Below are 25,562 nucleotides of genomic sequence, written 5' to 3'. Positions count from 1 at the left end.
AAGTGCAAATTTAGTCTTCTTGTTAGATCTTAAATGCATACCTCAGGTATTTAGTGATCTGGGACCTCATTCCACCCCCTGTTCCTCATCCATTTTTGGAGTTGTGCCCACACCCCTTTAGTATTCCTCAATCTCTCTCTTATAAATAACGTAACACACACACACACACACACACACACGCACACAGAAAGAAACCAAAATTGCATTTTTTTTTTTGCACTCCAAAAATTATTATAATATTTTTAGGATTATTTTATATCTATATAAGTTTACCATTGCATAATATCTATTTCTTACGTAAGTACTATATACTGTACATACAAATAAATACTATATCTCGTTTCATTTTCTGTGCAACAATGAATTAAAAACAATGGTGATTTATCAGTATTCCATATGCGTTTACATACATACATATTATGGGCTACATGCTATTTGTTAGTCATTGTGGCGCTTTTGTTTCAGTGATTGGCTATTTGATGAAGAAACAACATGGAAGTAAACTATAGCAAGTACAGCATATGAACAGTATGATATGACTATTGTTATTTGGGTCTACTACTAAAATTATATAAGTTTTGCATCTATTTAGACTCAATAAGTGCTTGAGAATATACTTATGTGCTGCATATGTTTTGCTTATGTGTTATGTCTATCAGTACGTTTTTAAAAGCTTGGTGCGTGTCAGGAAATTTCAGTGAGAAAGTAAATATTTCTGTTGTAGATTTTGGTCTTTTGGTCCTTTTTACCGGGAAAGAAATAAGTACATATCTGCTAAAAGTTAATTTGGTCAACTTTTAGGAGTATATACTAGCATATAGATTGCTTCAAATCTAATAGACATAGCCTATAGAAAAATACACAAAACCCCAGTTTTGATTTCATATGGCCTTTAAACAACCTTGTGATTTTTTTCATACTGTAATATTGACCTCCTTTCCTCTTCTCCTTGGTTTACACATACTGTCCTCATACAGAGTTTTAATAAGCTCATAGAGTAGCCACAGCAGTGGTGAAGAAGCACAGCCCCCCCTGTAAAGGCCGAGCACTTCTCCATGTGTGGTTCAGCCAGTGCTTAAGGCTGCAGCTAAATAAAGCCTTAAGAGAAGCCAGAGCAGTGGGGAGCGAGGACAGTCAGGTAATGAGGAGATCTCAGGGGCAGATAGGGTAAATAACAACACAGAGGCTAAGGTTCACTTGTCCACTAGCGGTCTGGGGCCCAAGCAAAACAAGCCTCAGAATGCTGAACTGCCATAGGGTAAAAGAGGAGGTAGAAGAAATATGCCACATAAGGGGGGAAATTAGTTTTCTAGATTTCCTGTCATGAAGCATTAAGAAATGTTGAAACTTGTTCAGTTTATATAGTTTATGTTAAAGTACTAGTTTACCTAACTTTATAAAAACGATAGTTCAGACTCTAAATTCTGATTGGATAAGTCACATTCAAAGTCATTTGTAAAAGGCAGTTTATAAAGTTTATTATCAAAGGGGTTAAGGGAGTGGCTTTGTGTCATACCCAAAAACATATCTCCAAAAAACATGGTCAAATCATTGCCTCAAGTGGCTTATATTGCTTTAAATACTAGTTGATAGACTAATGAATTTAATTGGATTTCTGTCCTGTTGTTCCCTCAGATCAACATCTGCCCCAAGGTCCATTGCCCCCCCTGGTGGGCCGGAGGGGTCCAGGTAAACAGAGCTCCATGGCGGTCTACAGACAGAACCTTCATGAACCTGCCGACACAACAGAACCACAGACAGGAAACACAAGAGGCTGTCTTCCTCTGGAGTTGAGAGGTAACTTCCTCAATCCTATTCAAGACATTTCAAGAGAGACAACAAAAAGGCAAGCCATCTGTTAGCTGTTCACTGCAGGGTATATCTTAGAAGTCACTGGTGACAGGCAAGACCAGGGTTAATCATTCAAACTATACAAAACACTGAAATGTTAATTGTTAATGCCTGCATATCAAGTCATGCAGTAATACAGTTTGGGTGTGACTACAAGTAAGAAAACCCTCCTTTGTACAATTTGCAAACTAAAGCCAAATTAAATAATTCAAATACCATTCCAATGTAACAATCCAAGATTAAATACAAATTTAAATGTATTTATATATATATATTAATTTATACCACAGGTCTGTTGAATGCCTAATTCTGATTGGTTGACGGATGTTCTAAAATGTGCAGTTATTTTTCTAGGAAACGCACGGCTATGAAGTAGTTCCAGGTCTTGACCACATAACGGTTCCACATCACTTCAAATTATTTCAGTTATTTCAAAGAGCCCTATAGGCTACCACAACAAAATAACCAAATAAATGAAAGACATTGGTTAAGTACATTTAATAAGACTGGCAAACAATCTCTGTAATATCCTAAATTTATTTCAATTTCAATTGAAAAGCATCCTTGGGCTTCCTCTTTCTCTCTCTCTCTCTTTCGCTCTCGTCTCACCCACACACACACACACACACACACACACACACACACACACACACACACACACACTGTGTGTTTGTTGGTGCGGCTATCCTTATGAGGACTCTCCATAGACAATGATTTTTATACTGTACGAACTATAGATTCTGTCCCCTAAACCTAACCCTCACAATAAACATTCTGCATTTTTACATTTTCAAAAAACATTGTGTAGTACATTTTTTAAGTGAATTTGAATTATGGGGACACTAGAAATGTCCTCATAAACCACATTTATAGCATAATACCCTTGTAATTACAGGTTTGTAACCGAAAAAAATGTCCTCGTAAACCATCCAAACCTGTACACACACACATGCAGCGCATCCTCCGTTGCTAAAAGCAGCGCATCCTCCGTTGCTAGTTCTAACGAAGCTAACAATGAAGGCTTTAGCTGTATCAAAGCTAGTTACACTTGATCAATACAACAGTTTCTATATTATCTGAAATATCTGTGGGAAACACCCTCGCACTCCACCTCCCCCACTCTTAAGCTCATACACACGTGGACACGCATACATATATGCATTACGCACACATTTACTCGAGAGCAAGAAATAGAGCTGTCATGTCAGTCACTGGCATCTCATTAGGGTTGAAAAAAAATGGTTAAGGTTTACATCGGAAATAGGGCGACACTCGCCGCATCTGAAAAGTGCTTAAACATACATCTTGACGATTTTATGATGTGATGTTACTTCTGACGAGAGCTGCAACAAATAAAGGTAATCCCACAGGCGATCTCTCTAAGTTTCTGAGCTTCTCTCTTGCGATCCCTCAAAAACAAACTCATGCACAAACTCTCATACACACGCAGTAAGTGCTCCAGTACAGCAGTTCTGAAGTGATGTTTTCAAACTAGCAACGAAAGCTTGAGCTGTATCAAAGCTAGATGCTGAATCCGTGGCGGAAGAAATTTGTTCCACTCACAAGAGCATTTTAGGGACGAAAACCAGAAAATGTCTTGAGATAAAACCCTGAACGTTATATTAAAGTGTGGTAATCGTGGTATAAGCTGAATAATTGACTCTGGCCCAATTCATTATTGAAAAATAATGCACACTCGAGGTGCAACGGTCACTCCGTATTACCACCTTGGGTGTGCATTATTTTTCAATAATTCAACGATCCATTGTCAATTATTCCTTACATATATAATGTATTTTTTTTTTTTTGCATTTGAGATAAGCACAATAATTCTGTAAGTATATAAATCTGGAATTTAAATAACACTTCTAATAATCACAGACTTGATAATGGGACCTACAGTGGCCCCAAAAATTAGATTTGGAGACTTAAGCCACACTGAAATAGATAAGAATTTCATTACATACAATAAATAATATAAAATATCAAACCAAGTGACATCTGCAAACAAATGATGCTAGACCTAGCGGATGTATCATCCCAAATTGACAGACATGTCCAAACAGTGTCACCGCAGATGTAGTTCATCACATTATGGAAATGTTACACCAATGGATAATGGATTTTTTGCAATCGACGTACAAAGTGGGTCCATTTTAATAGCTGGAAATGGCAATAGTGATTAATTTGCAAAATATGCATTTCTAAAATTGTTATATATTTTGCCAATATTTGCCAAGTTTTAGAACTTTTTTATTTCTTTAACAATTATGTTAATTCATTCATATTTAGAATGTAGCCCTTTTTCCCAAATAATTATACACTTTTGGACCACAACAAAACAGATATTCATTAAGGGGGTCTTTAGTTGTGTTTTACAGTAATCAAGAATTTATGCATTTTGAATGGTTTTTAATACAGGTCAAAAATGATCCAAAGGACAAAAGGAAGGTGCAATTTCTTAAGACAATAGGATTGTTAAACACTATATTGTATTGTTTTTATAATCTAAAGCCTTACTTTTTCTGAAATATTTTGCTTGAATGTGTTCTTGTTTTATCTTGCTTTAAAAATGCCACCTGTTTTGATATTTTGTTGTCTAATGCAATGACATTTAATGCATTTTAAGTGTGACTTAATTGCCCATATACCTCTTGGGCTCACTGTATGTTCCATTCTTTTCTTTTTCTTTGTTAGAGTTTTTCATTCTCAATGTCTTACTCTTTGAATGTGTTTGTTTTCAGAATGGCAGGGAGGCAAAGCGGTTGGCACTTTAATAATGGGTCCTGAAGGTGAAATCATACGCTTGTCTCTCTGGGATCCCACAGTTGACTCTGAGGACCACCCAATAATGGGTGATGTCACACAAGGTCATGGTAATCAAGGTTTTACTTGGTTTTATATTGTGCTTAACCAAATAAACAAAGAACACAGAAATGTCTATACTGACTTTGCTTTTAGAGCTCTTAAGTGCAAGAAAAAAAAAACACATAAAAATGTTCACAAGATGTTATTTTCAACGACGTGTATTATTAGGGTCATTATGTTGTAAATGTGACTTGTTGTCAAGGGAGTCTATGTTTGTGACAGAGTAGGTGTTGGGTGAGAGTTCAGGTCAAATAAAGGTACTCTGGAGGGGAAAGACGGTAGACAAAACAAAAATAAAGGAAAAAGTAGGAGGTCCATAAGAAACAGAGGTGATGTCAAAGAGATAGCTCACCCAAAATGAAAATTATGTCATTATTTACACACCCTCATATTGTTTCAAACCAGTATCACTTTCTTTCCTCTATTTAACACAAAATGAGATATTAGGCAGAATGTTAGCCTCAGTCACCATTCGCTTTCATTGCATCTTTTTCCATACAATAAATGTCTAACACCGAGTTGCCTAATATCTCCTTTTGCATTCCACGGAGGAAAGAAAGTCACCTGGGTTTGGAACAACATGAGAGTGAGTAATTAATGACAGAATTTTAATTTGTGGGTGAACTATGTCTTTTAACATGAACAATGTACCCCTTTGTTTCCAGTTCTCAAGCTTTTGACTTCCGAGGGAGACCTGAAACAGCCTTGGGAAGTCTTTTTACAGGACCACGCCACAGACAAAGGTTAGTGTTTCAAAACCAAAGTACAGGAAGAACTGAATCTGGAGTACACAACAGCTGTATTATAGCAATGCTTTTTAACAGGTTTAGTTTCAGAACCCAGATTTTACATTGGACATGAAATTGACCCAACATGGTACAAAAATTGCTTAGCATCCTCAAATCATCCAACATTGAAATAAGTTAATTTCGCACAAAACACTGTGGTTTGCATAATGTTTATCCTGGCTGCAAGTGAACCCATATTTATGTAGTCTAGGTCATATTTTCTTTTACCTTGCTTAGCTTTATTTATGGTTTTTGAGGTTGATGGCATATCACACAACCTATCCATGTTTGCATCTGCCTTATTTCACTAGTTTTACCAAGTGACAGATGAATTTGTGCCACAGCATCGTCCCTTTTAAAAGTTAATAAGCCATTTTATTTTTGCTATTTTAACTATAAACACTTAAAAGGATAGTTCACTCAAAAATGAAAATTCTCTCATCGTTTACTCACCCTCATGCCATCTCAGATGTGTATAACTTACTTTCTTCTGCAGAGCATATAAGACATTTTTTTTGTATATTTCAGCTCTGTAGGTCCATACAATGCAAATGAACAAGTACCAAAAATTTGAAGCACCAAAAAGCACATAAAGGCAGCATATAAGTAATCCATACGACTCAAGTGGTTAAATCCATGTCATCAGAAGTGATATGATATGTGTGGGTGAGAAACAGATCAATATTTAAGTCCTTTTTAAATATACATTCTCCTGCCTGCCCAGTAGGTGGCGATGTGCATGAAGAATGTAAATTGCCAAAAGCAAAAGAAGAATGTGAATGTAAATGTGGAAATTGATCATAAAAATTAACTCAAATATTGATCTGTTTCTCACCCACACCTCTCATATCTCTTCAGAAGACATGGATTTAACCACTGGAATTGGATGATTTACATTTGCACTGCCCTTATATGCTTTGTGGACCTATATAATGGTGTTACACATTCACTTGCATTGTATGGACCTACAGTGCTTAAATATTCTTCCAAAAATCTTTGTTTGTGTTCTGCAGAAGAAAACAGTCATGCACATCTGGGATGATATGAGGGTGAGTAAATGATGAGAGAATTTTCATTTTTGGGTGAACTATCCCTTTGAATGATTTGTTGCATTTGTATTTGGCACTAAAGTTTCCCTGCTGTCTGTAACTCAATTAGAACAGACCTGCGACAACATTTTTTGTCAACGCCATTTGAGAACCACTGTTTTATAAAAGGGAACTAGCTTTTAGTGAACAATGTACTGTACATAGAATTGTACAAGTCAGTCTATACTTATATGTATATGCATTCCCATGGTATCATCTGTTTGCCTCTTTGTCTGCTATTGCAGCTTGCTGAAGGTTTGGTAAGGGTTCATTTAAAAACGGTTCACCAAATTAGCATTTTTACATAACCTTTTTTTCCCCCCACATATTTATTACATCCTCAAACTCATCTCACATGGGCTATAACAAGAAAAATAAGATTAAAAATAGTACAGCAAAACACAAACACACAAAGTGCATTTAAAGCACACACAGCCACATCCCTTCCAGTCCTGTGCTACCTGCTCCACATCTGGTAGTGGTTTGTAGCAGTGAGGTATCCGGAACAGAGAAACCTGATCCCCCCCAAGCTGAGGCCTAATCCTGGCCCAAGAGTCTGTGTGACTGACAGAGGCTGTGTTTTCCCAAGCTGACCTCTGGAGCGGCTCTGTTTCCTTACTCCTCTCACTGGTCACAAACTCAACCTCCACCGACCCTCCTTAACCCACGAACCCCCTCCTCCATCGGCTTTCCATGCAAGCGCTCTCTTCATTCGCCCCTAATCTCCTATATGGGCCCCTTCTGAAACAGACACTTTCTAAAAAAAGAACCTTGGGCAAATGGTTATCAGAGGCAACATCCCCAAGAACAAAACCTCTAAATCTAGAGTGCTGGTATTGTATGAGAAGCAATATACAAAGATATAGACAGGCTGAAATACCCAAGTTCCAGTTAATATACCAGTTTTTGACAGTTAAAAGGAAAAATGCAAAACTACACCTTATTAACATTAACAAAAAGTAACAGTAATGTTTGTGGACATGTACCATGGCAATAAAATGGTATTCTTTGAAGTACCATGGTATTACCATCTTGTACCATCACTGTACTGGTAACATTACAGTACTATTTTGTTGGCAGTTTGATCTATTGTCATATGTTTCATTTTTTACAAATTGTAGTATTGCATTAATTATGAACTGTCAATATGCAGTACAAAATAAAACAAAATGGATTAGAGTCAAAGCTAAGTAAGAGCTAAAGAAATTGCCTGACGTGCAAGTCAAGGTAATTCATCCATTAACACACATAAGTGCTGCAGACAGCTCTGAACGTTAACCTAAAACCAAATCCCAATATGTGTCCTTGAGCTTATTCTGGGATGTTTTATGCTTGTCTGTCTCGACACTGACAACGTGCTAATAAGTTGGACACTAAAAATAGCAAAGAGTGTACAGAGGTGCCATATTGCTTTCTGGGGAGTTGGGAATGCTGAAGATGGGTGGGGTTCAGTAAAGATGGAGTCTCTATAGTCAAAGCATAAATAAAGTTTATTATAACGCTGTCAAGCTTATAAATTGCCATGCGTATTTATATCTTCTGACCCGAGTTTGATATGAAATTGAAAGAACTTTCTATTCCTTAGCTGATTTTCCAGGAAAGACGACTATAAATTCCTTTTTGAAAAATAGCCAGATCAGAATGACCAGAATATACTGCCCTCTAATAGACATATACTCTTCTCTACCAGACAAAATATCAGACCATTTTTTCAACAACAGAGAATCAAAATAAAACAAGAAATTAAGAGTCTCATTTTCAACAATGAATAGGTGTGTGTCATCAACTTATCTACTCCCACTGCCAAAAATCATATTCTAAAAATAATGTTCCAGTAAAAATGTCTAAAAATCCTTAAAACCAGATTCAGATCCAGATTCAAATTCAGATAAACTGCAAAAGATGTAAAGTTTCATATTTATTTAACACACTGTAAGTTCATGTTAACTAATGTTACATGTTAATGTTATTGTAAAGTGTTGTTGAAATGTTTACTGGAAAAAAAAAAGACAAAAAAATTATAAATGTAACTTTTTCATTATGTAGTTGGGATTAGTCAGGTGACTAACATTGACATTAGATGTTTTATAGAGCTTGAGTTTGATTGGGAGGAATCTATGTGAAATATACAGGGTGATGCACCAGTCCAGTTTAAACGGAATTGTGGCCTACATTCCATTTCACTTTTTCAGCAGGGGCTCTTACAAGAAAAGAATATTCAAGCGAGATTCAAGCAAGAGCTATATATCGAAAGACAGTGAATAAGAAAAAGAAAGAGAAAGCAAGAAGAGCAGTTTTGTGTCATGTGGGATGAATAATTGCTTTGGTTGGGTGGGTAGGATCAAAGGCCGTGGAGGGGTGAGTAGGGCGTGGAGAGACAGAGCAGAGGTCTTACTCACAGTGCACACCAAGAATGTGGAACAAAATGCAGCCCTTTTCTTATGAGGATGAAGTCGCTGCTACGTTCAGAGAGCCTAACAGGCAAAAGTGTGAGCCTCTGATGCAGCGAGAGGCAAGAAGCAAACACCACAGATCCTACAGCATGACACTGAACATGCTCTCATGGTTTAAGAAGTACAGAAGTACATTAGATAAAAATCTGACATTCAAACATGTGTGACAATGTGAGTGAGAGACACATTGAAATATATTGAACAAACCGAGAAGTTACAGTTCGTTTTCTACAACCTATATCAGTGTCCTTAGCAACAGCACAGTACCTTCCTGAAAACATTTTCCAGAACAGATTTGACTGAGAAATGAGTCGATATGTAAACATGCTATTATAAATACATTTAGGAGGAAAAGTTGAACAGCTGTCATGTGCTGTTGAGGACTTTTGGGGGTAAGCTTGCTTGGGACAGGACTAATTTACTTGTGCCCCCTTGTGGCACACAGCACTTTTTCATGAGGTTTATCATAAGATTGGAAGCCACTCATGCATACAAAATTAAGCTGTATACATATACAATATCCCAGTGTTATTTCTATTTTACTGAATACAGATCACAACTCACAACAACTTTTTAATATTTCCAGTTTCATTTAGCGGACCAAAGATGAGTCTTGGCTCACAAAGAAATATCTTTGAATCTACTGTTTGCATTCACTACTTAACAAAATTAAAGGTGAAGTGTGTAATTTCAGCGCCACTAGCATCACTGAATGAAACTACAAAAATAATGACTGTTTTAAATATGCTTATGTCTTTTCCCAATCCGTGGGACTTTTCAAACCATTGAGATTCCCTACTTTAGACTTTTTGAAATGGCCATCCCGGTTTGAAAATGCCCATAGATTGGAAAACCCCTTTTATTGTTCAGTAGAGATCTATACTTGGTTTAAAAAAACTTTTCCCCAAATATGCCCCCTGTCTTCCATGGTTTGATAAAATAGACATTCCCAGCCCAAACTCACGTCACTGGTTGTGCTAATGTAACTGTATCTGGCTGGTTCGGATACTCACACAAACAATGTGAGCAATGTTTTGATAGCATCACAGAGACAGTGTTTACTCTTTTTGGGAAAATCAACTTACGAATGGTTTACTTACAAATGTCTCTCCATATTAAGGAAGATATTTGTGAAAAACAATATATATATATATATATATATATATATATATATATATATATATATATATATATATATATATATATTTTTTTTTTTTTTTTTTTTTAAAAAGCAACATGCTATTTCTGTTTGCAGGGGAAGTCGCCACATGTAATCCGGAAGCAACTACTTCTAAAAAGGCACAGCTTTACTCTAGCCATGAGGTATGACTTTTAGCAAACCTTTTCATAGTACACAGAGCACTAAACATCTCACTATATAGTTGTGGCCAAACATATTGGCACCCATGGTAAATATGAGCAAAGAAGTCTGTGAAAAAAAATCTGCATTGTTTATCCTTTTGATCTTTCATTCAAAAAATTCACAAAAATCTAATCTTTGATTGAAGAAAAACAATTGAAAGAGGGGAAATATCTCATTATTAAATATTTTTTTTTCTCCAAAACACGTTGGCCACAATTACAGGCACCCCTAGACATTTTTATAAGTAAAGTATGGACTGGCGACCTGTCCAGGGTGTCCCCCGCCTTTCCCCAGTGTTAGCTGGGATAGGCTCCAGCCCCCGCCCTGTACACAGGATAAGCGGTTGACAATGGATGGATGGATGGAAGTATTTTCCCATTCATATTTAAAAAAAAACTGTGCAACTGGGTGACTAGGAACATTAAAATTGTTCAGCCATGACTTCCTGTTTCAAAGGGGTATACATATGAGGTAACACACAGGCCACATTCACTTAATCATCAATCACAGTGGGTTAGACTAAAGAATATAGTTCTGATGTGAGGCAACAAGTTGTTGAGCTTCACAAAATGGGAAGTGGCTAAAAGAGATTTCCCAAAGCATTGAAAATACCCATTTCCACCATCAGGGCAATAATTAACATGTTCCAATCAACTGGAGATGTTAAGAATTGACCTGGAAAAGGACGTGTGTCTATATTGTCTTCATGCACAGTGAGGAGGATGGTTCAAGTGGCTAAAAATTCACAGGATCACAGCTGGAGAATTGCAGTAATTTGTTGGGTCTTCAGACATCACCTATATCACCACAAGTTGTTTGGGAGGGTTTCAAGAAAAGAAAAAAAAAGCCTCTGCTCTCATCCAACAACAAACTCAAGCGTCTTCAGTTTGCCAGACACTACTGGAACTTCAAATGCGACCAGGTTCTATGGTCAGATGAAACAAAAAAAAAGCTTTTTGGCAGCAAACACCAGAGATGAGTTTGGCACATACAAAGATAATGAAGTACCTAATACCCACAGTTAAATGTGGTGCTGGATCTTTAATGTTGTGGGGCTGTTTTTCTGCCAGAGGTCCTGGGCATCTTGTTTGGATACATGGCATCACAGACTATCAAATACTAACAGATAGAAAATCTAAACCTGGCTGCCTCTGCCAGAAAGCTTACAATGGGCCGTGGTTGGATCTTCCAGCAGGACAATGATCCAAAACAAACATCAAAATCAACACAAAAATTATTCACTGACCACAAAATCAAGGTTCTGCCATGGCCATCCCAGTCCCTTGACCCGAACCCCATAGAAAACCTGTGGGGTGAACTAAAGAGGAGAGTCCACCAACATGGTCCTCTGAATTGAAGGATCTGGAGAGATTCTGTATGGAGGATGGTCTCAGATCCTTTGTCAGGTGTTATCCGACCTCATTATAGTAGAAGACTCAGAGCTGACATCTTGGCAAAGGGAGGTTGCAAAACGTATTGAATAAAAGTATGCCAAAAATTATGGCCGATGCATTTTGGAGGAAAATATGTATTTAATAATTCGATATTTCCTCTATTTTAATTGTTTCATTTCAACCAAAGGTTGAGGCCAATATTTTTGACCACAACTGTATCTGCTGAGAGTGGGGGGCACTTTTATTATCTATTATAAAATATTTCACAGAGAGAGAGAACCATGAGCCAAATATCAGTACATCCCACCTCATTATTTAAAACAGATAATTCCCCTTGAAACGTAACCAGTTCTGTTCCCCAGTTTTTATCTGGTTACATTTGTTTTTAAAATTCCATTACATTGACAAAGCCAACATGCTTTTCTTTTTTAATAATTGTCTTCTTATCAGTCATGTTTGGAACACAATGTGTTGGTCAACAATGATTATTAAATGTGCAACATGTACAGTGAAATATATTATTACATTTATTTATTATTTTTTGAGAATTCAAGGACACCACTGAGTGCTTTTTTGGCACCAGTGATGTTTTCCTTCTCTGTGATTCTTAACATTGTGCAGAGCTATGGCAAAAAAAACAAGAACTATGCACCGTAAACTAATCAGGCATTTTCTGTAGGGTCTTGACCTTAACATAAACTTCTGTAGCCAGAAAGCCTTAATGATCTATGAGCCTGAACCATAGCATAAACATCTGGGAATTCTTCAGCATAATTGGTGTTTTGAAAATCACAATAATTTGTGAGGTGGTGTTTTCTGTTTTAGTTCAATAAACCTGCAGAGCAGATTTATGCCAGGAAGAGACAGGATTCTTTAGGTTCCTACAATACAAAAATGCAGGACACACAGGTGAGTCTTCCTCTACCACCAATACTGTTGAGCATGCTAAAATGAGAATTATTGATTTCAACTTCTGTGGTCAGGAAGCTTTGATGATGTATGAGCCCAAATCATCTAAATATTGACCTTTTGGATTTTCATGAAAACTAATTTTGTGAAAAAAGCAATAACATTAGTGAGGTGTTGTTTTCTGCGTTTAAGATAAACAACCATGCAGAGACTTGTGACGAGGAGGAGGAGGACGACGATTGTTTCAGCTCTGAGAGCGAAATCACTGACAAATCAAAGGTAAGACTTTCACTTTAGCTTCTGTGCCATTGAGCACAATATTTAACTGCAACCTCTGTGGCCAGGAAGCCTTGATTATTTTTCTAAATAGTCTAAACTGACCTCTGAATTCTCAGGAAACGGTGCATGAAAATTCCAGGATTTGTTTATTTTTTATAATTTAATTTGAAAAGTTTACTGCTGAACTTCTGTGTAACCCCCAATACTCAGATTGACCAATTCTTAGACTTCTACCCCCAATCCAAATTATGTTGTGTTTACAAGTACCTTGAACAAGTACCTTGTTCTTTTTAGATACTTACCCTAACCCTATGGTGCTACATTATCTATAACTCATAGATAGATAACCAAGTCAATTCTATTTGTATTAAAATTGAAATTATATATATATACAGGTGAAACTCGAAAAATTAGAATATCGTGCAAAAGTTCATTAATTTCAGTAATTCAACTTAAAAGGTGAAACTAATATATTATATAGACTCATTACAAGCAAAGTAAGATATTTCAAGCCTTTATTTGATATAATTTTGATGATTATGGCTTACAGCTTATGAAAACCCCAAATTCAGAATCTCAGAAAATTAGAATATTGTGAAAAGGTTCAGTATTGTAGGCTCAAAGTGTCACACTCTAATCAGCTAAACACCTGCAAAGGGTTCCTGAGCCTTTAAATGGTCTCTCAGTCTGGTTCAGTTGAATTCACAATCATGGGGAAGACTGCTGACCTGACAGTTGTGCAGAAAACCATCATTGACACCCTCCACAAGGAGGGAAAGCCTCAAAAGGTAATTGCAAAAGAAGTTGGATGTTCTCAAAGTGCTGTATCAAAGCACATTAATAGAAAGGGAAAAGTGTGGAAGAAAAAGGTGCACAAGCAGCAGGGATGACCGTAGCCTGGAGAGGATTGTCAGCAAAAGGCCATTCAAATGTGTTGGGGAGCTTCACAAGGAGTGGACTGAGGCTGGAGTTACTGCATCAAGAGCCACCACACACAGACGGGTCCTGGACATGGGCTTCAAATGTCAAACGTCTTACCTGGGCTAAAGGAAAAAAGAACTGGTCTGTTGCTCAGTGGTCCAAAGTCCTCTTTTCTGATGAGAGCAAATTTTGCATCTCATTTGGAAACCAAGGTCCCAGAGTCTGGAGGAAGAATGGAGAGGCACACAATCCAAGATGCTTGAAGTCCAGTGTGAAGTTTCCACAGTCTGTGTTGGTTTGGGGAGCCATGTCATCGGCTGGTGTTGGTCCACTGTGCTTTATTAAGTCCAGAGTCAACGCAGCCGTCTTCCGGGACATTTTAGAGCACTTCATGCTTCCTTCAGCAGACAAGCTTTATGGAGATGCTGACTTCATTTTCCAGCAGGACTTGGCACCTGCCCACACTGCCAAAAGTACCAAAACCTGGTTCAATGACCATGCTATTACTGTGCTTGATAGGCCAGCAAACTCGCCTGACCTGAACCCCATAGAGAATCTATGGGGCATTGCCAAGAGAAAGATGAGAGACATGAGACCAAACAATGCAGAAGAGCTGAAGGCCGCTATTGAAGCATCTTGGTCTTCCATAACACCTCAGCAGTGCCACAGGCTGATAGCATCCATGCCACGCCGCATTGAGGCAGTAATTAATGCAAAAGGGGCCCAAACCAAGTACTGAGTACATATGCATGATTATACTTTTCAGAGGGCCGACATTTCTGTATTTAAAATCCTTTTTTTATTGATTTCATGTAATATTCTAATTTTCTGAGATTCTGAATTTGGGGTTTTCATAAGCTGTAAGCCATAATCATCAAAATTATATCAAATAAAGGCTTGAAATATCTTACTTTGCTTGTAATGAGTCTATATAATATATTAGTTTCACCTTTTAAGTTGAATTACTGAAATTAATGAACTTTTGCACGATATTCTAATTTTTTGAGTTTCACCTGTATATATATATATATATACATACATACTGTATATACAGTACATGCAGTATAACCCATTGTGATACGTCTTTAACTTTCTTTGCTAAGGAGGAAGCGGGAGCCGGGTAAACATCCAATGTAAGACTTTTATTTCTCCACTTTTCAGTGACACACAAGGGTTTGCTTTTCAGCATAACAAAAACACACAGAACAGAGGGTAAAAGCATGTCCCAACAGATAGTACCGGAGGGTTGATCCAGAACAGGTTGAAACCCTCCTTCTCCACTGTGCTATACATAGTCTCCCTCAGCGAGTGCTTACGGCTAATGTACAGCATGGGGCTCTCCTCCCCCCTCCAACATCTGGGACAGTACTGCTCCCACCCCCTGTCCAATGTGTCCATCTGCAAGATAAAAGGGAGAGAGAAATCTGAAGAATGCAACAGTGGCCCGCCGCAAAGTGCAGAATTTACCCGCGTGAATGCCTGCTGACACAGCTCCGTCCACTGGACCGGATCTGGTGCCCCCTTTTTAGTCTGATTAGTCAGCAGGCTGGTGACGGTCGAATAATTAGGCACAAACCTACGATAATAGCCACCCAGCCACAGGAACTGCCTCACCTTCTTTTTGGTCTTAGGTCTCGGGCAGGCTGCAATCGCTGCGGTTTTATCAATTTGGGGCCGCACCTACCCATGACCCAAGTGGAAGTAGAGATACCATACTTCCACCCGCCCAGTTGCACACTTCATTGGGTTTGCCATGAGTCCCGCTCATCTCAACGACCTCAGGACAGCCCAGACATGCTGCAGGTGCATGCAGCATGCAGTCTGAGGATTCGGTCCATGAGCCGCTGAAACGTAGCCGTGGTCCCAAACAAACCGATCGGAAGCGTCACTGTGGCATGTGGGGGCGTGGTCATGTGTCAGTCTGCTGGAGAGAGAGAGTGGTAAGGATCATCACCTGGGTTATGTTGACTCTAACACCTGTCTCTAATTATAGTGATGGTGGAGGGAGACCTGAAAAGAGCAGAGAGAGAGCATTAGAGAGAGAGTGGCAAGAGAACTGGTGGCCGAATGACCGGCAGCAATAACTGCATAGTTCTATGAGAGACTGTTAATAAGACCCTGTTTGAGTTGGCCACTGAGAGATGTGTTCCTTTTGTTTTATCAAAAAGTGTGGATTGTGGAGAAAATAAATACTCACCTCAACTGTTCGCTGTCTCCTGACTCCTCTGTTTCCCATGAACTTAGATCTTTCACAGTCACAAATTGGTGTAATCCGATGGTGTGTAAAATAATGTCTTTTCAAGGGACATAGGAGTTAAGGGGATATGCCAATATCTATTTGTTAAATCCAGTGTTCGAATAAAAGCAATCTGCATTTTACCGATTGAGCAGTTCATCAATTCTCCCAAACAACTTATTTTTTGTGCTCAGGTAATTGGTATGGGACGACTGCGTACCATTACCCCTGGGGTCATTTCGATATGGTGTTCTATGAGATTCGTACAACCGGAAAGAGGCGAGAACATGTCAGAGAGTTTTATTTGCCATCTGGTAACCTCCAGACATTGTGGTCTCCACAAATGTCTGGAGTGACTCGATCTGTGACTTTTTATTTTATTTATTTTTATATCCCCTTTTCTCCCAAATTTGGAATGCTCAATTCCCACTACTTAGTAGGTCCTCTTGGTGGCATGGTAATCTGGGTGGCAGAGGACAAGTCCCAGTTGCCTCGGCTTCAGAGACATTCAATCCATGCATCCCAGACTCCCAGCATGTGGAGGCTCATGCTACTCTCCGCAATCCACGCACAACTTACCACACACCCCATTGAGAGCGAGAACCACTAATCGCAACCACAAGGGGGTTACCCCATGTGACTCTACCCTCCCTAGCAACCGGGCCAAGGAGACCCGGCTGGAGTCACTCAGCACACCCTGGATTCGAACTCGCGACTCCAGGGTGGTAGTCAGCGTCAATACTTGCTGAGCTACCATTCCCCTTTCGATCAGTGACTTTTAAGTTCACCTCCGATCTGAGCTCCTCCCTCTCTGGAACCACCATCGCCAAAGTCACGCAGACTTCTTCTCTCCACAGTTTTAGGAGGTTGTGGTGATAAATCTGACGTGTTCCACCTCTATCCGTTCGTTTAACCTCATAATTTATTTCCAGATTTGCCCTATGACCTCAAAGGGCCCTTGCCACTTGGCGAGTAATTTAGATCTCAAAGTGGGGAGTAATACAAGGACTTTATCTCCTGGTGTAAATTTTGGTTTTGCCGTTCTTGAGCCTGGAGCAAATTCTCCTAAGTTAATTTTCCCAGTGTGTGGAGTTTTGCTCCAATTCAAGAACATATTTAATTTTGTTTTTGCTGTTTGAAGGTCTCTCCTCCCAATTTTCCCATAGCGTCGAGCACACTGCACAGTTGACGCCTGTACAATAATTTAAATGGGGAGAACCCCATGGAGGCTTACTTGACCTCTTGTCCAGCAAATAATTGGGGCTTGGGCCCAATTTCGAGTGTCTTCGTGCACAAACTTATGAAATCATATACAGTCAATTTGGGGTTGGTAAACGCTGGTCCGAATCGATTTAATCCCTAATAATTCATGCTCTAATCAATGAGGATTTTTTTTTTTGGAATACCTACTCAGGAGATTATTCTACAGAGTGCCACCGCAACACTACGTGCTGAGATACTGCACAGAGGCACTGCTTCCGGATATCACATTGCGTAGTCCACCAGAACCAACACAAAGCGATGCCCACGTACTCTCCGCTCTAATGGCCTGACAAGGTCCATACCAATTCTTTTGAAGGGGACCTCGATCAAAGGAAGGGGGTGCAATAGCGCTCTTGGGGTGGCCGGCAGATTCACCAGCTGACATTAACGGCATGCCGCACACCACCTGCGAACATCCCTGCTAATGCCCTGCCAATAGAAACGGGCCATTAGACGGCTCAGTGTAATTTCCTTCCCTAAGAGACCGCCATCGGATTATAATGAGCCATCTGGAATAACATTTCCAAGGCGCTGACCATTGTAGGGTTTCTTGGTTCAGGTTTGGGGAATGTACAATTAATATTAATGATTGTAATCAATGATTAATCATACGGTTTGACAGGGGTTATATAACCCCAAAACAGGGGTTATATAGCCCAAAAGTCTGCTTCAGATATATATAGATAATTAACACAACGAATTATAATTAATTAGGAATATACATCATATGCAGACAGGCTGTATTAATTTTCAGAACACCTTAATGGAATTAACCCGTACCGCAACCAATCAGTTCGTCCACCGAACCACTTTGCTCGACACTCTTGATCAATTCTCCAGAAGGTTTATTCTTAATATAAGCTACTTAATCAAAGCACGTTAACTTACTTTGATAATATCAGCTCATAGCTTTAGATCGCACATTAAAGAGGCTTTGCTTTATGACCAACAAACACAGACAATCAAGCGTATAATTGGGTTTAATACAAGGAACTAGGATATATCACTACACTTAAACAAACATAGAACACATTTAACAACAAAAATTTAACATAGAACAAACCAAGTAGGCTAAAACAGTAAGGAAAATGATAGCAAACTTGTTACAACAGTTAAACCTTAAGAGCCAGCACGGGAATTACACACTTTAACGCATTTGAATTTAGATGAAATAATACTTGCACAATGGACCTTTGTGTCGCTGAACAAGACTGCGTGTGTGCGTGAATGTCCTCGTTGCGTCCGTGAGATGGAGGATTCTCTTGGTGCTTCCTGAGCGTGGATCGCTTGCGGGAAGTTCAAAACGTCTTAAAGAGTAGTTGTTGACTGAGGGAGCTGAGTTTTGTCCGAAGACAAGGAAAAGACTGAGATAAACGCCAAATAAAATAAAAGACAAAGAAAGAAAAAACGAGAGAGCTTGAAAAGAGAGAAGCGCGAAGAGGAAGAGGACAAAAGAGGACGATTCAACACCAGATCCTGACTTTTAAGGTAGGGAGGTCACACCTCCTTTGGGAGGAATGACCCAGTGAGGATTCTCAGTTTTGGCGCGAGAAGGTTCCCTTTGTCTTGTCAAGGCTGGTCATTTGCCTAATTTATGACAGGGTCCTGGATGTGGTTTGAATCACTCAAAAGATGGTAAAACATCTCAGAATACATTTTAATGTAACCTTATATATATATTCAGCTAGGGCGAGTTGTGAGGTTTAATTTGATACCAAGAAACTTGTATTTGGTACACTTAAATGTGAATATATATTTTAAGATTATTTATATAAGCCATCAGAGTTTAACTACACAACTAAACAATCTTAACTAGTTTGATATAACAGCAGAAATACCCAAGCATACAGGAATAAAACATATTTCCTTAAAAATAAGCCCTTTCGTGGTTTTAAATGGTATGAGTGTATAGATTTTCAGTGTGTAGATGGCGATATCACGAGTGTCTCTGGAGAGGCTCTTTGGGTTGTAAAAACATCAAGAAGCATTCTAACTCCCAGACTTGCTGGCACTACCTCGTGATTTAGATGGGGAGTCACAGGGTGTGAGGGTTTTAGGATCCTTCGCACAAATGTGTGCATTGCATTCAGAATTAATGAGTTCATGATTTTCCGTTCATACTCTACACCATCAATCACTTTACTTGATCAAAGGCATGCCTAAGGGTCTCGTCTCGCATCAGTTCCAGAGGGAAATCCAAAACTGGGATCCTCAAAGGACTGGGGAAGCTGAGACTTCCCTCTCCCTTACGTCCTCCTGACATGGCACTGACGTAGATGGCCCCGGCTCCACCTCCCCAGCCAGTGAGTCACACACCACACACTGATACACTTTGTTGCAGGACCCATCCATGCACATTCCCCTTAATAAGGTTGTAAATGCTGGCCAATTTGGTCCCAAGATTAGTGGATGGGTGAGGTGGGAATTAACTGGAGACTCAACATGTTTTGTCTGCGAAATTGAATAGTGATCGTCACTGCAGGGTAACTTTGGATATCCCTGTACACACACCTTACCTTCACCTACCAGCTTGTATTCAAAGCATCATTGAGTGGAGGTTTGATTACATCCTGAATCCACCAAGGATTTATATTTACCCCCTTAATACTCAGAGGTATCCAGTACGATCCTGCTCGAGCATCGGCCCTGTAAATGCCCAGACTTCACAGCCACACCCGCGGCAGTGGATTCATTCGCCTGTGGGGGAGAGTGGAGAGGGTTAGGGGAAACCGTTGGGTTGAATGCCCCACAGGACCGGGGAACTGGTTTTGGGGTAGGAATTCCCCGTTTCTGGGGAATAGAAACAGGGTGAGGAGAAGGAAAGGGGGAGGGAGAGAGAGAGAGACAGAAGAGGGCTTGAAGGCACCCGAATACGCTGCCAATGGTCATCAGCCAGCTGGATTGCCTCAGTCAGCAATGCTTGGCAATGGCATTCTCACTCCGCTGTCATTTTCGGTAGCCTTCTGACAAACTATTCCAGTACCACAAGCTCAATAACAGCTCCAGCATCATGATCCTCTGCTAGCACCCACTGTCGACAGGCATCATGGAGCTATTTGGCAAAGGCAAATGGGCAACTGCATTCACTGAACGGCAGGGTGCAGAAGCGTTGCCGGTGTTGCTCCAGAATGCAGCCGACTCGCTGCAGGATGGCCCGCTTTAGGCCCATGTACTCCAGGATACTCGCGACCGGCAGTTGTTGAGCCGCAAGTTGTGCTTCGCAAGACAGCAAAGACAGGGTGCCCAATGGGTTGGTTCAAGTGTTGGTTCAGCCCCACCAATTCGAAGAGATTGATAAAGGCTTCGGGTTCATCTTGTGGCCCCATTTTCGTGAGTGTGATATGGGGCGTGGCCATGGCTGTGGCCGGTGTTGCTGCTGGAGTACTCCTCTGGGCCATCAGGCTCTGTAATACCTGTTGGTCTTTTGCGTGGGCTTGGAGCAGGACCTGGAAACGCTGTTCCTGCTCCACACATACTGTAGATCCAGGAGGGCTTGATGCTGCATCTGGTGGATGCCGGCAAAAGTCGTGATGATTTCAGCTAATGGCAATAACTCCATGTTTTCTTCCTCCTAATCCTGGGTTTTAGCAACACTGTGATATGTCTAGCTTTCTTTGTTAAGGAGAAAGCAGGAGCTGGGTAAACATCCAACATAAGACACACAAGGGTTTGCTTTCAGCATAACAAAAAAACACACAGAACACTCTGCTATCTCTCTCTCTCTCTCCTCCCGCGGTTTGGAGTGCCCTTTTATCCCTCTCCAGCTCTCACTGCAACACAAAACAGCTGTTAGAGGTTATTTCCCACAGGTGTCAATTCTTACCGTTCTTCCTCTCCCAGCCTCGCTCTCCACAGACGTTGCTTGGCCATGTACCCATCCCTGCACCCATAAAACTGTAATGGCGATGAATCGGACATGCAGTTTGGCTGATATTCCAATGAAAAGCAAACATAGAAAAAATGTTAGAACATGTTAGAACAAAATAAAAGAGAACGGTTCATAAAATTCTTTTTAAGATGACAAAAATCTGTGCTTAGGATGGATGATATACCAGTTCCAGTGTTGGCAGAGAAACAAGGGACCTGTTCTGGAAAAACAATTTCAAAATAAGGGACTTTTCTCAACCAAAATCAGGGAAAATAAGCAATACACACTTTTCCCATCTGTGCGAGTTAACAGCAAAGAAATTATAAAAAGCATAGTATGCAGTAGCCTATATAAAATAGCATCCTTTCAATAAATGTATTCCTGATATTGAATATATCCCCAAAACTATGTCAAATATACATCTGGCCATCTAAACTCAATTAATAACCTAAATATCTCCTGCATGCATATACAAAGTGCGTTGGCACGTTTGGACTAAACTCCATCTTATGCTGGCCAAATTATTTTTATTTATTTTTGACTTTGGTGTATCCAAAGAGGGCACATTCACAGATCACGCATTCCTGGAGGTAATAAAGTCCTGAACTTTATACTGATTTAATAACAAACATTGGCGAAAAAACAGAAGGGAGCACACAATGCAATGATGAGTTTTTTTCAATAGCTGTAATAAGCCATGTGAAACCAAACTGTATCACAAAGGCCTAAATAAAAAATAAACTATGTATAATTTAGTTTTAATTACAGATCTGCTTCTAAGTTAAACCCCGGAAGCATCAAATCTGTATTAATGCTTCATGTCTAAAAATAATTAAGTGAAGACTTGGACACAAAAGAGCAATGTACCTTTTAGCTCTATTATTTATTCTTTTGGAGTGTCTCACTTTGGTTGTGTCACTTCATAAACAGCGTATTTATGTCGATGTATTATTAATTTGAACATTTAAAAATAAAAATAGAAAAACACGTCTCGAGATCCCTTCATTTGGAATTGTGCTCCGTCTAGTGGTGTTTGAATGCAAGAACGCAGCAGTCCTTATGTTGTGCTGTTACTAGCATCAAGCAAGCCTGAGTGGGGTTTTTTGGTCTGTACAGCTGCACGTTGCCTGTAAAGCTGGTGTTTCGCTTACTGCCCCCTGATGAAACAGGTGGTACTTGTTCCGATGGTAGGAATGTTCTATATTATGGTCCGGGGACATAATTAATTATTCATTTTTTAAATCTACAGCGCAATATGTTGTAATTATAAATAGTTGTTGAAAAGGTCTTGACTTGAGCATGTCACGAAATGCTACAGCCAGCAGTTTCCTTTAGGAAACCTTAGGATCAAACCTTATTTTTTATTAAAAAGAGAGAACCTCTTCAGGAAAAGGTGTAATTCAGAAAATGTTATGTGATAAACACTTTGGTTTTTGGTTCCATTCAAAAAATATCAGAACGAAAATTAATCGGTTATTAATCAGTATACCAGCATTTAAAAAAATTATGTTTTCCCTCTGAAATAATTGAAAAGGACTTCGTTCCCATTTTCATTATGTTCCACCAAAAACATTTTTTTTATTTGTTTTAGTCCCGGATCCTGTTAATTATGTCAGTAGTGTTAAGTCACTGAGAATTAACCATTTTGTTATTACACTGTGTTGCCATTTTCTATAGGGGTTTACAGTGAATGCACATGCAAAACAGAATGCAGAGGATGATGAGGATCATTTAGGCTCCGACAATGAAATAAATCAGGAGACACATGTGAGTCTTCCTCTTTCACCTATATACCATTTATAAGCTATTTTGATACCAGTTAATTTCAACCTCTGTAGCCAAAACGTCTTAATGATCTACAGAGCCTAAACAATCTTGAAACCATATTGTGGTATTGAAGGATAACGGATTTTGTGGAAATCACAATAAAATTCACGAGGTGCTGTTTTGTGTAGGTGTTTAAGATCAATTCCCATGCAAAGCACACTAAAGCCAAAAGGAAAGAGGACTGTTTAGGCTCCGACAGTATTATAATTCAGGAGACACAGGTAAATATTTATCTTCCACTTGTACACAGTTTAGCATGCTAGTATACATTTAGGTACCATAAACTCTTTATATATATATATATATATATATATATATATATATATATATATATATATATATATATATATTCCCAATTTGGAATGTCCAATTCCCACTACTTAATAGGTCCTTGTGGTGGCATGGTTACTCACCTCAATACGGTTGGTGGAGGACAAGTCTCAGTTGCCTCCGCTTCTGAGACTGTCAATCCACGCATCTTATCACGTGGCTCGTTGTGCATGACACCACGGAGACTCACAGCACGTGGAGGCTCATGCTACTCTCCATGACCCACGCACAACTTACCACATGCCCCATTGAGAGCGAGAACCGCTAATCGCGACCACAAGGAGATTACCCCATGTGACGCTACCCTCCCTAGCAATTGGGCCAATTTCTTTGTTTAGAAGACCTGGCTGGGGTCACTCAGCACGCCCTGGATTCAAACTTGAGACTCCAGGGGTGGTAGTCAGCATCAATTCTCGCTGAGCTACCCAGGCCCGGCTTGACCATGAACTCTTAATAATTGACATTATTAAGCTTAAACCATCTTGTGATCCTATGATAGTTGGCCTCGAAGTTCCAGGAAAACAAATTTTGTGGAAATCACAATAAAATACATGAGGTGCTGTTTTCTGTAGGTTTTTAAGGTCAATTCCCATGCAAAGCAAACAAAAGCCAAGAGAAAGGAGGACTCTTTAGGTTCTGTCAATAAAATAATAGAGGAGACACAGGTAAATCTTTCTTTTTGCACTAGTATACTGTTTAGCCTGCTATTATGAGTTATCCATTAACACCTGTTTTAATCTGAGTCTTAGTCCATCTCTTCAAAGGTATTTTTACCTGAGGAGAGATTAGAGGAACTGAACAGCTCTACAACTCACCAGCCCAGCAGAACAGGTAAACACAGCACCTGGGTTACCACTCAACAGAGTAACCCAATGAGTAATAATGTTGATCCAGTAAAAAGTTCTAAATAGATTTATACAGTTATTTAAGTTCCATTGATCTGATTCTGCAAGCACGATCCAAAAGTGCTGATATTTAGTATAACAGCCCTGGAATGCTTCACTGTTTGTATCACTCCACTGTAAGTCTGTGTGTTGCTCATGAAAATGATATGACTGTGGTGACATTTTTGAAAAAATGTGTTATGTGGCTTCATACGTGTATTGCTGAGTTTCTGAGATGAAATGTCCACTGAGTGGCACTAAAAAGCAAGATCAATTTTCTCCCAAATAGATGAGGTTAAGGTTTATGTTCTATCAAGTTTTCAATCAACAAAACCTACCTACCTACCTTAAACCTAAACCTAACTATCATAAAAAGCAAATGTGAGATGAAAAAAAACAATTACTGAAGTAACCACATAATTTTGTGGTGCTTCTATCTTTTGCCTAAAGTGTTGACTAAAGTGCTCTTCAAGACTCGTACCCCGGTCCTTTGCATCGCAAGAGTATCACTCTCATCAGTTGAGCTACCGCACAATTTGGTAATTTAAAAATGTATTAAAAAAAAATTATGTAGTTGGTTATGTACTGCAAACATTAAAATGTATTGTCTTGCACGTTTCACACATTAATAAAAGTGTGAGATTATCAGGTATAGTATTATATAGTATTGTTACTTGTTACTTGGAGCCAGGTTAATTACTCTGCAACATTCAACGGTTGATCCTGCTTTGGCTTCTTTTGGAACTATTCTCATCAGCCTCGCAAAAATAGACAAAATAAGTGGATATATTGTGTCTAAAATTGAAATCAATGTCTATTAACTTCTTGTTTATAGAGCTGGCCATGTTGTCATCCACAAACCTGGTAGAGAATTCACCATGGGTTCCCTAGAGATGGGTTTTTATAATGGGGTTTTTGAACTTATGAGTAAAATAAGGTCTGTGGTAATCATTACTTGACGATACATGGATGTTTTGTTCTACAACATAAATTACACACTTTCATACCTCAAAAGTGAATTTTGAAGCCTTATTGAATTGCTTACTTTTTTAAAAGACACATGGGAGCTATAAATTTACAGTTTGAGGTATGAAAGTGTGTCATTTATTTTGTAGAACAAAACGTCCACATATAATCAAGTAATGGTCTATGGTTAACTTATTTTACATATAAGCTGAAAACCCATAGGGAATACAGAGGAACCCATGGCGAATTAGACTTCCGTGTTTGCCTACAAATT

The 25,562-nt window shown here is 39.2% G+C and overlaps 1 protein-coding gene across 1 annotated transcript in view; it reads left to right on the top strand.

Annotated features, from left to right (window-relative positions):
- Positions 1-25,562, top strand: part of LOC127655151 (uncharacterized) — a 51,639-nt gene that overhangs the window by 13,764 nt on the left and 12,313 nt on the right. Inside the window, exons 11-20 of the mRNA XM_052142795.1 lie at positions 1,636-1,797; positions 4,596-4,727; positions 5,385-5,462; positions 10,304-10,371; positions 12,631-12,714; positions 12,907-12,993; positions 22,959-23,048; positions 23,237-23,329; positions 24,011-24,103; positions 24,203-24,269. Of these exons, the coding sequence (XP_051998755.1) occupies positions 1,636-1,797; positions 4,596-4,727; positions 5,385-5,462; positions 10,304-10,371; positions 12,631-12,714; positions 12,907-12,993; positions 22,959-23,048; positions 23,237-23,329; positions 24,011-24,103; positions 24,203-24,269 (954 nt within the window). The remainder of the gene's footprint in view (positions 1-1,635; positions 1,798-4,595; positions 4,728-5,384; positions 5,463-10,303; positions 10,372-12,630; positions 12,715-12,906; positions 12,994-22,958; positions 23,049-23,236; positions 23,330-24,010; positions 24,104-24,202; positions 24,270-25,562) is intronic.

Source organism: Xyrauchen texanus, chromosome 14, assembly GCF_025860055.1.
Source record: "Xyrauchen texanus isolate HMW12.3.18 chromosome 14, RBS_HiC_50CHRs, whole genome shotgun sequence".
NCBI classification, from domain to species: Eukaryota; Metazoa; Chordata; class Actinopteri; order Cypriniformes; family Catostomidae; genus Xyrauchen; species Xyrauchen texanus.
The sequence above is the reverse complement of the archived record's forward strand: the minus strand, read 5'-3'. Positions and strand labels throughout refer to the sequence as shown.